Source organism: Myxocyprinus asiaticus, chromosome 45 (genome assembly GCF_019703515.2).
Source record: "Myxocyprinus asiaticus isolate MX2 ecotype Aquarium Trade chromosome 45, UBuf_Myxa_2, whole genome shotgun sequence".
Taxonomy (NCBI): domain Eukaryota; kingdom Metazoa; phylum Chordata; class Actinopteri; order Cypriniformes; family Catostomidae; genus Myxocyprinus; species Myxocyprinus asiaticus.
In genome coordinates this window covers 21,624,479-21,638,007 of record NC_059388.1, presented here as the reverse complement: position 1 = coordinate 21,638,007, position 13,529 = coordinate 21,624,479, and the positions used below count along the sequence as shown (strand labels likewise).

At 37.5% G+C, this 13,529-nt stretch overlaps 1 protein-coding gene across 1 annotated transcript in view; it reads left to right on the top strand.

The window, feature by feature from the left end:
• The first annotated feature begins 1,237 nt into the window (after positions 1–1,237).
• LOC127434934 (antigen WC1.1-like) overlaps positions 1,238–13,529 on the top strand; it is a 65,783-nt gene continuing 53,491 nt past the window's right edge. Inside the window, exons 1-4 of the mRNA XM_051687984.1 lie at positions 1,238–1,250; positions 1,301–1,594; positions 1,798–2,097; positions 2,362–2,439. Coding sequence (XP_051543944.1) covers positions 1,238–1,250; positions 1,301–1,594; positions 1,798–2,097; positions 2,362–2,439 — 685 coding nt within the window. The remainder of the gene's footprint in view (positions 1,251–1,300; positions 1,595–1,797; positions 2,098–2,361; positions 2,440–13,529) is intronic.

The window sequence follows — 13,529 nt, the reverse complement described above, 5'->3', positions numbered from 1 at the left end:
ACCTGGGTTCTCAGTGTGTGATGCTGCCTTTGACCAGCAGGATGCAGAGGTTGTGTGTAGAGAGCTGGACTGTGGGGCTCCTGTACAGGTGCTGGGAGCAGCTGCTTTTGGCAAAGGAGAGGGTCAGATGTGGACAGAAGAGATTCAGTGTAGAGGCAACGAATCTCAGATTACATCCTGTTTAATATCTTCTTCACACAAGCATAAATGCACCAGTTACAACAATGTCAGACTTGATGTGTTCAGGTTAAGTACTATCAATGGTCATTTTTCTCTTCATTTGTTTTTGATGCAGTATAAGTCATTTCTCTTGTCAGGTTTTACCATATCATGTTCTTTCCCCTTTAAGGTGTTTTATAATTTGTAACTGAACTCTTTTCTTTATTTAGGTTGCACAGCCCTCAGACTAGTAAATGGTTCAGACTCTTGTTCTGATCGAGTGGAGTGTCAGTTTCTCAATGAGTGGGGAACAGTATGTGATGGATGTTTGGATATGAAGGCCGCTAGTGTACTCTGTAAACAGCAGAATTGTGGGATTGCTGTGTCTGTTGTTGGAGCGGACTGGTTTGGAGAGGGAAGTGGTGAAATCTGGGCTGATGTGTTTGATTGTCAGGGGAATGAAACACAAATCTCACAATGTCCCATCTCTTCATGGAGTCGAGCTAAACGTTCTCATAGACGAGATGTTGGAGTCATCTGCTCTAGTGAGTGTATTTTACACTCAAGCTCAGATATATACTGTTTCTTCTTAAGACTAGCAATAAATTAATAAATGTCTTTTTAGGTTCCTCAGATATGAAGTGTTCCTTTATTCACATGAACTAACTTTCAGTATTTTAGTAACATTTCAGAACTTCTTCAACAGATTCGTCTCTGGCTCTTCATGATGGTCAAGTGCGGTTGTCTGGAGAGAGAGAGTGTGAGGGGGAGGTGGAAGTTTACATCCATCAGGTCTGGAGGAGAGTTCTGCTGGACTCCTGGAGTCTCAGTGAATCCTCTGTGGTCTGCAGACAGCTGGGCTGTGGCTCTGTGCTGAACTTCTATGGCTCCTCTTCATCCAGTCCTGAACACAGTCATGAGTGTGTGATGGGCTTCCAGTGCTCTGGGAGTGAAGCTCATCTTGGGAACTGCAACTCACCACAAACTCTCAACTGCAGCTCCACACAAAAGCTGTCAATCACCTGTCTTGGTGAGAATAACAATATCTAGGCATTTTCATCAATAGTCATTAATCTGCATGTCCAATTACTGTTTCTCTCTCTTTATCTGAAATCAGGTCATGGTTTCATCAGGCTGGTAGGTTCTGGAGGAGACTGTGCAGGAAGGCTGGAAGTTTTTCACAATGGCTCATGGGGGACAGTGTGTGATGACTCCTGGGATATTAAAGATGCCCATGTGGTGTGCAGACAGCTGCAGTGTGGAGTGGCCCTCAGTAACCAGCAGGTACCAGCCTGGTTTGGTCCTGGTTCTGGACCCATATGGCTGGATGAGGTGAACTGTGAGGGGAATGAGACGTCCCTGTGGAACTGCTATTCTCAGGTCTGGGGAAAACATGACTGTAAACACATGGAGGATGTAGGAGTCATGTGTTCAGGTAAACAATGAACTGCAGTGGAGGGGATAGTTACTGTTTGTGATTTTTAAAATAAGAAAATACATTTATATGATTTATGGTCATCTAGAGTATAAAATACTTAACTCTGATTATGTTTTGGAACTTTTGTAATTGCTTTATGCATATAAAGACTGTGGTTGGATGAGAGGTAAGCCTGATTCAATGTATCCTCCTCAACCTAGAGTTTAAAGAGATCAGATTAACTGATGGCTGTGAAGGGAATGTGGAGGTTTTCTACAATGGATCGTGGGGTAATGTATGCTACAACCAGATGGACAGAGACACAGCGAGTCTGATTTGTCAAGAGTTGAACTGCGGAAGATCTGGAAGTGAACCTAGTAATTCAGTGGGACTAAAGTCAGCTCCTAATCGGTTAGATGATCTTAAATGTCGACCACATGACTCCACTCTATGGCAGTGTCCGTCTTCACCCTGGGGACAGAATGACTGTGATAATGATGTGGCTAAAATCATCTGCTCTGGTAAGACATACCTACATGAGTTAGAAAGGTTTCAGAGGTCATTTTTCTTTAAACATAACATCTAAATTCTTCTTAACTCTTAAAATCATTCTTCAAGTGTAATGTTGTAAGCAGGGTAATTTCTGAGCTAGACGTGAAGCTGCTTTAATGGTTTGTTAGAACACAAGACTAAAATGTTTGTAGGCTAAAATAGTTAAAGAATCTTACATCCTAATGTTTGTTTTTTTAACTGATGAATTAAAGTTTATCATGTTTTAATCTCAGAGGAGGAGAGTTATGAGTCTCCACGCAGTCGTCTGACATGTTCTACCTCACCATCTTCTCACCAGAGACAGTGTTCAAGTAAGTTTATTTGACAACAAATAGCTTATTTGACTTTGTGTTTATTTATGTAAGCCTTTTTTTATTGTAAATAATTCATATGTGTGCATTTGAAAACTAAACTGTTTTGTGAATTTAATGTCTCTACAGTCAGTTTTAATGTGTCTAATGTGTTGTAAATGGTATGATTAATTGTTGGTTGATGTGTGTGATTCAGAGCATGTTCCTCTGAGACTGAGTGGAAGGAAGGGCCGGTGTTCTGGGAGACTGGAGGTGTATCATGACACTGTGTGGGGCTCAGTCTGTGATGATCAGTGGGACATCAGGGATGCTCAGGTGGTCTGCAGGCAGCTGGGTTGTGGAGCAGCACTGAGTGCTGATGGGAATGCAGCCTTTGGTTCTGGTGAAGGTGTTGTGTGGCTGAACAGAGTCGAGTGCAGAGGGAATGAGATTCACCTGTGGGACTGTCCTCTCTCCCTGAATAACCACACTGACTGCTCACACAAAGAGGATGCTGGAGTCATTTGTGCAAGTGAGAGCAAAACACTGATGTAACCAGACCCACCTCCCTCTAGAAAAGTTAACAACTGTTATTATTTTTTTTATTTTAGAGCATTGTTTTAATGTATTCATTTGTTTTTCCATTGATAGATTTGTCTGTGTCCACTACTCCACTTACAACAACATCAGCTTTTCCTCCAGTTTCACAGACAAAAATAAGACCAGCACAATCAACATCAATCACTCGTCCACAAACTCCTCCAGCATCTTCTCTCTCCATCACTCCAGTGGTTGTGATTGTACTGGGAGCTGTACTCTTACTGCTCTTACTGCCACTCATTATACTGATTCAGCAGAACAGAGTGATGAGGAGAGGTATGACAGATACACACATCACATACAAGTTCACTTCAGAACTGCTGCAAATGGCACTGCAACACCTTTAAATTACAACTACAGTCAATTACAACAGTGTTATGAACTGACATCAGCTTTGTCTGTCTTCACTCACAGCTCTTTCTAAAAGGACCCACAATACTCGGTCTGAGGTAGTTTATGAGGAGATCGACAGAAATCACAGACTTACAGAAACAATAAAACCACTCAGAGAGGTTAGTGAATTTAAATGATTTGGGACTTTGGTCAACAGATTTGGAGATTCATGTGTACGTTTATGATGTGTAAAATTGGGTTTTGTGTTTGTCTAGTTCTTTAGAGTGTTGTGTGTCTGTGTGGATGTGTTGATTTTGAACACAAGTCAGCATGTGTGTTTTTAGAGAGTGGTGTTCAATTGTCATCTGAAATGATTTGATCTAGTTTGCATCAAAGCAGTGTTGTATGCTGATATCTAATGTGAACGTATTTCTGATGGTTCTGCTTTTCTATAACAGGAAGAGTTCTTTCAGAAGAACAGCATTCTGGGTATGAGGATGCTGATGAGCTTCTTTCAGGTTAGAAGACTGAAGTATAATACTGTTCCATTCTGGACATACTGTTCCACATGTTGAAACATGATTGTCAAATTTGTATGATTGACTCGAGAGTCTCTACTGATAAGACTTATTGCCTTTTTTAAGCAAATCCTGCAGTAGGAGACACACCTGAGTACTCTAATGATGTCACCACTACAAATGGCCCCACAGGTCAGTGTCTTATGTCAGCTGATCACAGGATTTCGCTTGCAGTTAATTAAACAAACTATTGGGCCTGTCAAAGTAAACACAGTTTCTGTATATATTCTCATTGCTTTTAACTCATTTAGAAGAGCGACGAGTCACACTAGAGACCTACGATGATGCAATCACTGCTGGACTGAGAAATGCTACCGGTTTATTTCTATTTTTTATCACTCTTAACACTATATATTTAAAGCTACACTATGTAACTTTTTTTTTTTTTTTGTTAGAAAAGAACAGAATGTTATTAATGAATGCAACAAAAATCCATCTTCCAAACCATGTATTTACTTTTACCATATACACTTTGATAAACCTATAATAATGATATTATATTATAAATATTTCAGAGCTGTTGGGACGTATTTTGCGGCTACTGTAGTGTGTGTGTGTGGGAGTAGCTGAAAGTTTGTTGTCACAAAGAACGAGAAAAACTGACCATGGATCATTCAAAATGGCAAACCTCCAGGGAATCACTTTGTAAAAACAAAGAAACCCCGTGGCCTGGGTAGTTCAGCAAGTACTGACGCTGACTAACAACCCTGGAGTCGCAAGTTCAAATCCAGGGTGGGCTGAGTGACTCCAGCCAGGTCTCCTAAGCAACCAATTGGCCCGGTTGCTAGGGAGGGTAGAGTTACATGGGGTAACCTCCTCGTGGTCACGATTAGGGGTTCTTGCTCTCAATGGGGTGCGTGGTAAGTTGTTCATGACACCACAGAGTATAGCATGAGCCTCCCGTGCTGTGAGTCTCCGCGGTGTCATGCACAATGAGCCACGTGATAAGATGCGCAGATTGACTGTCTCAGAAGTGGAGGCAACTGATACTTGTCCTCCGCCACCCGGATTGAGGTGAGTAACCGCGCCACCACAAGGACCTACTAAGTAGTGGGAATTGGGCATTCCAATTCAGAAAAAGGGGATAAAAAAAAGAAACCCCGAACAGAGCAGAGTCTACAAGCAAAAAGGGAAAGCGACAGAGTCCGTAATAAAACCCAAATCAACATCGGCTTGGCTTTTCAGATGTGTACAACTCCGAGATCTGAAAGGATTTAAAAGCGACCCAGAGATGGCTTTTTTCTTACTCAACAGGTAAGATATTTTATTGATATGATTTATGTATAGTTGTGTAATCACACACACACGTCTGTGTTATTTATTTTTCCATTCACTCTGTTAAGATGTCCTGTATCCATGTGTACACCAGTGCCTCGAACCACATTCATCCGCGCAAAGGAGCAGAGCTGAACCACAACCAAAACAATGTCCTTCCACAAGATGCATGCAGTTTTATTTATTAACCGCTATAGGGCCAAATGTTACATAGTGTAGCTTTAAGTATATGTATGTGTACTTTGCTGTATATACCAAATTAAAAAAAAAATCACATTCATAGATGTATTCTTTATTTTGCTGTAGATAACGTTCCGGAAAACTATGACGATGTCATCATCATACCACAGTTCTACGTTCATAAAACAGGTGTGCGTTTCAAATTATACCCTCCTAGATTGAAACCCAATATTTTTTTCTTATTTCAAATTATAGCAGCATATAAAGTATTTCAATTTGTGATTGTCATCATAAGTTTATTACAAAGTGCAGCCTGAGATTTTACTCATGCATAAAAATAGACACACGTGTTTCAGAGGGAGTTCAGGAGGACTATGATGATGTAAGGGATGTCAGTGAAGATGGGAGAAACCTGTTTGGTAAGTTATTGTAACCTGTTTTTTTTTTTGTTTGTTTGTTTTTACTTCACACTAAATTTTTGTTTAGTTTTTAATGATCATTTAATATGATCTATTTTTGTTCTCACTACAGCTGATATAAATTGACTGCAAATGTTGGTGTGTCTATGATGTTACTATATTATGTATAAATTGACTTTGTTCTTTAATAACAGACTATGATGATGTGGGGGAGGTGCCAGGCAAACAAGGAAGGACTGTTTAACTCAGGGACCACACCCACAACCTCAAATCCTTTTACTGTTTCTGGAGATGTGTGGGGTCTAAGTGATCTTATATACTATTCACTTTCATTGTATTGAGCTTGACAGAATTTTCTTCTTGGCCTTTTGAAAATGTTTATTTCACTTTTCATTCTATTTTTTAATTAATGTAATCTTGGTCTTAAAACTTGTTTACCATATACATTTTATAGTATTGCATTGAGTGCTTTTTTTTTTTTTTTTTTTTTTTTTTGCTTTTATAAAATAATACATAATAAAAAATGTTAAGTGCTGAATTTTGGCAATTGCTGTCTAAGGTGTTGGATAGAGAATTGTTTTCACGTTTCCTGTGATACCACAAAAATAGTGCTGATTTGTTTCCTTGTTGCAGTTCCAAATCATGTGTTCCACCAACAGGTCTCAGCAAATTGTTTTAATTGTGAGGACTTTATTACACTGCATTGAAACTAACACTGAGAAAAATGAATTTGTAAGAGCAGAACCTGTACACGTGTTGTACAGGTATGCACAATCTGTATGTATATACAGCAGTTCATATACAGTATAAATGTATTATCAGTGTGTTTTTACCTTTTACATTGCCCGATGCTTTGTCATTCAAAGTGACTTGGCATCCATTGCTTGAACAGTCCTCCAGAGGTGATTTCATGTACTTTGCTGAATGGCACAATAGAGATGCAATAGGACTGTGATTACCATGTGTGTTACAGATCCTTCACCATTAAAGGAATATTCCAGGTTTTGTACAAGTTAAGGTCTATCGACAGATTTTGTGGCATAATGTTGATTAGCACAAAAATTTATTTCGACTCATCCCTCATTTTCTTTAAAAAAAGAAAAAATCTTGTTAAAAATGTTACTGTGAGGCACTTACAATTGAAGTGAATGGGGCCAATCTGTGAACATTAAAATACTCACTGTTTAAGAAGTATAGCCACAAAACATAAACAATATGTGTGATAACATGATTTTAGTGTCATAAAATTGCTTACTAAACTTTTCTGTGTAAAGGGATATCCAATTTTACAACTTTGTCGCCATGACGACGTTACGTAAGCTGTAAACCCTTAAAAGACTGCAAAAACAATGATTTAAACTTCACTGCTCAAATAATTCAAGAGTTTTATAGAAGAATTATGAAAGTGCTTTTATAAAATTATAAGCTTCACATTTTTGCCTTCAAACCTTCCAAAAATTGGCCCCGATTCATCTCCATTGTAAGTGCCTCACAGTAAAAAGGACAGAAGGCAGCATAAAAGTAATCCATATGATTCAAGTGGTTTAATCCATGTCTTCTGAAGAAATACAATCGCTTATGGTGAGACACAAAAAAAATGTATTCCTTATTCAACAAAATGCTTGCATTGTTTTTGTTCCTCCACTTTCAGTGTAATAATAACAAAAACACTTTAAAAGGGGTAAATAGTCAAAGAATGCTGAATTTATGTTTGAGAGAATTGTTTAATATTGATGTACAATATACAGCACTGATGTGTTTAATAATGCTTCATTACAGGAAGAAGTACTTTAGACAGTTTAATATGTTAATCCTGTTAGGCCTCCTACTTTTAACCACGTTTCAGCAGTGAAAACCACAGAGTCAGCAAGTACACAGGTGTTACTGTGAGAGGAGGTTTGAAATGTGTGTGTGTGTGTGTGTGTGTGTGTGTGTGTGTGTGTGTGTGTATCTGGGTGTGTGTGGCTACTGTATATGAAGCTGTTTCTGTGGTTTTGTCTCTTGCATGTGTCTGCATCACATACTAAAGACATGCTTAGCTATGTTTTGTAATTTGAATTTTTTTTTTTTTTTTTTTTTTTTTTTTACATTTTTCTTGTCTACCACTTTAAATAAACTATTATCTTAAGACATTTAATTAGTCATTTTTGTCATTGAAGAAATTAAAAAGGTAGACACAGAGAAGTGCAGAAAACAAGACAGAAATCTAAACAACAAAAGTACTCAGCGAAAGTTTAGCTCATTAATATTATTTAGGTTACATTCCAATGGCGGGGGTGAAATTCATGAGTATTAAACCCTAGCAGGATTCGTTAAATTGCCACTCGACCGGCAGCACCCGTGATTCAACGGGACATTGGTGCTGAATTGTACCGGTCGCTGTCCATGGTGCTGAATGAGTGTTCACATTGTTGCGCCGCTCGTTTCCGTCACAGATGTCATGAAAGAAATGGTCACAGGCAAACCAAAACATCAGAAAGAACCTCACAGCGAATTTAGATTCATTATATTATAAAAGTAGTATAAATACAAATCACACAAAACAATATTCTAACAATAGACGTTATTAAACTTTGATAAATATACTAGAGACTATTTAGCAGAGAGGGCCCACTTCAGTTAAAATTAATGGGATAAATTAGAACTCCCAAAGGTCAACGAATGTAGAAAGGAAGTCCCGACTTACAGGTAAAAGAGCCAATCATCTTATAGATACAGACATCGCCTGTCAATCAACTCAGGGGCGCAACTACACATTTGTTGAGGGGTATGCAACATCAATGTTTTTTGTCCTAAACTTTTTTCTAAATTGCTTGCTACTCCTACAGATTGGACAGTTATGAAGTCAGAAATTATCATTCACATTGCAATATATATATATATATATATATATATATATATATATATATATATATATATATATATATATATATATATATATATATATATATATATACACATACAAAAGACTTTTGTAATTAATTGTGTACATGTCATTTATTTCTAGACTTGTCTACATATTTAAATCATATCTAAGAATTTCTACTCCCTATTCGCTGAATTATTATTGTTATTAGGCAACTATTAATTATAGTGATAAATATCAAACCAGCAATGATAATGATAATAATAGTGATAATAAAAATAACTGAGTCTGAGTAAATATTAATAATGAATTTGATTGAATTCATTCATCTGCTCAACAGCAAGTTTAGGTAGCAAACCTCAGAAAACAGTTCACAAAACCAACAACATTACTAACTTTCTCCAAAGCTTATTTTAAATTTTATTTTTTATCTTTATGTCTCAAGAAGTTTTGTGCTCTGACATTGCAATTTGTGAGTGCCTTCTCACATACAACAAATATTGCATTACTGTGGCAACATTTTTGCAAAATAAAATGATGTGGTTCATTACACATCTCAGGGCAGTTTCGATGTAAAATGTCCAATGTGTGGCGCTAAAAGCAAATGAAATGTTCTCCTGAACAGATGAGGTTTTTAAAGTTAATGTTCTATTGAGATTTAAATCAACAAATCCGACCTCCCTACCATAAACCTTAAACCTTAAACCTAAACCTAACTGATAGTGTCATAAAAAGCAAATGTGAGATGAAAAACACAATTTCTGAAGCAAACACATCATTTTGTGTTGCTTTTATAACACTTTCGGCTCACGTGTCGACTCACATGCTCCTCAGTACTCATACCCCGGTCCTTTGTATCGCATATACAACACTCTCAGTTGAGCTACTGCGCATTTTTTTAACATGCTTGTAAGTGTTGATGATTATGTAGTGCAAACATTAAGTTGTACCTTACAAGTCATGCACTATAGTAAAAGTGTTTATATGTCATAAGATCGCATTGTGTGAGGAACAGAGTGGAAAGTAAGTGTTTATGAACTGATAATCTGCTGTTCTACTTGTGTTTTATATGAAAGTGAATAAAAGTCATTGAGCCCATTTACATGCACACCAATATGCTGATTACCCTCTAGTATCAGCTTATTTAAAAAACCTGACAAGGCAAGAAATCTGTGTTTACATGACATATGAAATAATCGCGTTATTCTCTACTTTTGACGTCAAACCATGAAGAGACATGCGCTCAACACGTGCGCACATTGTATGAGCCGGTAAGAATACTGGTAAGGTGTTTACATGGCATGCAAAATCGGCGTAATTGGCAAGAATCTACCCATGTCAGTCTGGTTATTCATAAGCCGTTTATGGCCTTTACGCTGATAAAGTAACACGGTTTATTGCGTTTACTTGACTGCACGCGTTGTCGGCTTATTAAACATAATTGGTGCAAGAACATGCATGTAAATGTGCTAATTGTTGTTTAAGAGCCTTTAGTGTTCATTCTACCAGGAAACTGTCATGTTACGTACTTTAGGCCACATGCCTTGAGACGTCACACAGGTCACATAAACTACAACACATAGAGACTGTATCACCTAGATATCACATAGAGACTGTGTCTGTTCCCCAAACTACCAAAAACAAAACCCTCACTAAATCATGTAGAAAAAATTGATTAAGGTCATACTTGAACAAAACAAACAAATTAAAGATAAACACCATATAAAGATAGGGCTACTAAACATTAGATCTCTTTCTACCAAAGCACTATTTGTAAATTAAATTATTACAGATCATAGTTTGGATTCACTCTGTTTGACTGAAACCTGGATTAAGACAGATATATTAGTTTAAATGTATCTTCTCCCCCAGGTTATTGTTATAAACATGAGCCTTGTCTGAAGGGTCGAGGAGGAGGTGTTTCTACAATTTACAGTGAAGCTTTTGGTTTTACTCAGAGGACAGGATATAAATTAAGTCTTTTGAACTAATAATGCTTAATGTGACACCGTCAGATATAGATATAAATAAAAAAAACTCTGTCGCCTTTTACCCTTGCTACAGTATATAGATCACCCGGGCCTTATTCTGATTTCCTTGGTGAATTTGCAAATTTTTTTTATCAGATCTTGTAGTTACTGTAGATAGAGCTTTAATTGTTGGTGACTTCAACATTCACAGATAATGAAAATGACACATTGGGATTAGCATTTATCGATATTCTCAACTCTCTTGGAGTCAGACAATATGTAACAGGACCAACTCATCGCCATAATCATACGCTAGATTTAATTCTGTCATATGGAGTTGATGTTGATACTATAGAGATTCAACAGCAGAGCGATGACATCTCGGATCATTACCTTGTCTCTTGTATGCTGCGATCAGCTAATGTTACTCAATCTACACCACGCTATTGTTCAGGTAGAACTATTCTTTTGACCACTAAAGATAGCTTCACTAATAATCTTCCAGATTTATCTCATACACTAACCCCAAAGCCTAGAAGAACTTGATGAAATAACAGAAAATATAAATACAGTCATCTCTAGCACTCTTGATAGTGTCGCCCCCCTTCGATTAAGGAAAATTAAAGAACAAATCCCTGCACCATGGTACAATGATCACACCCATGCTCTCAAGAGAGCAGCTTGGAAAATGGAGCGCAAGTGGAAGAATACAAATTAGAGGTATTTTGCGGTGCATGGAAGGATAGTGTCTGTAGCGACAGACAGGCACTAAAAGCTGCCAGGTCAGCATATTTTAGCAAATTCATTGAAAATAACCACAACAATCCTAGGTGTTTATTCAGTACTGTGGCTAAATTGGTTCGGAATAAAGCATCGACTGAACCAGATATTCCGTCACAGCACAATAGTAATGAATTCATGAATTTCTTTATTGGTAATATTGAAATAATCAGAAATAAAATTGGAATTATACAATCATCTGTCACAGTACCTCAGAAAACAGTGTCTCATAATTTTCCTCACGTGCAACTTCAATCCTTTGCTGTCATAGGTAATGAAGAGCTAACAAAACATATCGAAACATCAAAAGCCACAACATGTTTGTTAGATCCAATACCAACAAAGCTCTTAAAAGAAGTATTCCTAGTAATCTCAGAACCTCTTCTTAATATTATTAACTCATCACTATCCTTAGGTCATATCCCAAGAAACCTTAAAATGGCAGTTATCAAACCGCTTATTAAGAAGCCACACCTTGTTCCTGGAGAACTGGCTAATTATAGACCAATTTCAAATCTCCCATTTATGTCGAAAATACTAGAAAAGGTAGTATCCTCCCAAATATGTTAATTTCTACAGAGAAATAGTATATATGAACAATTTCAGTCAGGATTTAGGCCTCATCACAGTACAGAGACTGCACTTATCAGAGTTACAAATGACTTGCCCTTATCATCTGTTCGCGGCTGCATTTCACTTCAAGTGCTTTTAGATCTTAGTGCTGCATTCGACACGATAGATCACAACATTCTCTTGAATAGGCTGGAGAATTATGTTGTCATTTGTGGAGTTGCATTAGCATGTTTTAGGTCCTATTTAGCAGACCGTTACCACTTTGTCTATGAAAATGAGGAATTGTCAAACCAAACAAAAGTAAAGTATGGAGTGCCACAGGGATCAGTTTTAGGGCCTTTGCTTTTCTACTTGTATATGCTTCCCCTGGGAGATATTATCAGGAATCGTGGAATAAGTTTCCACTGTTATGCCGACGATACCCAACTTTATATTTCTTCAAAACCTGATGAGATTCTCCAAATTAGCAGAGTGTATCAATGAAATAAAAGATTGGATGGCCAGAAATTTCCTTCTACTCAATTCCGATAAAACAGAGGTACTAATTATTGGACCAAAAACCTCTAAAAATAAGCCGCTAAAATATAATTTTACTCTCGATGGATGTACTGTTACATCATCTTCAACAGCGAAGGACTTAGGTGTTATGTTTGATACCAATCTGTCCTTTGAAAACCAAAATACCAATGTTTGTAAAACAGCATTCTTCCACCTAAGAAATATTGCTAAATTATGACATATGCTCTCTGTTGCTGATGCCGAAAAACTAATTCATGCGTTCATGACTTCAAGATTAGATTATTGTAATGTATTACTGGGAGGATGTCCAGCAAGATCAATAAATAAACTTCAATTGCTTCAAAATGCAGCAGCCAGATTACTGATGAGAACCAAGAAATATGATCATATTAGCCCCATTTTATCATCATTACATTGGCTACCCGTTAAATTTCGTATTAATTTTAAAATTCTGTTAACTACGTACAAAGCTTTGAATGGTGTAGCTCCGCAGTACTTAAGTGACCTTCTACCACGCTATATTCCATCACGTTCATTACGATCGCAAAATTCTGGCCTGTTAATAGTTCCTAGAATATCAAAATCCACAAAAGGAGGTAGATCCTTTTCATATTTGGCTCCTAAACTATGGAATAGTCTCCCTAACACTGTTCGAGATGCAGACACACTCACTCAGTTTAAGTCTAGACTAAAGACTCATCTATTTAGCCAGGCATACACCTAATTTATCCTTCATCTCACAATTAGGCTGCTTCAGTTAGGTCTGCCAGAACCAGAAACAGTGATCATGATCTATAACTCTGCAATAAATTGAATGTCATCTATGCTAATATTATTTTATTTGTTTCCCTGTCTCAACCTCGGGACTCCTATCCTGAGGTCACCAGAACCGACCAGATCCAGCTCCGTTCCTGCTTGGTGTTGGACTCCACTGCTACGTGTCGCTGTGTGATGATGACTAATAGCAGCCGGTGCCAGCCAAACATCACTTCAGTCTATTATGATGGACTTCAGAGGA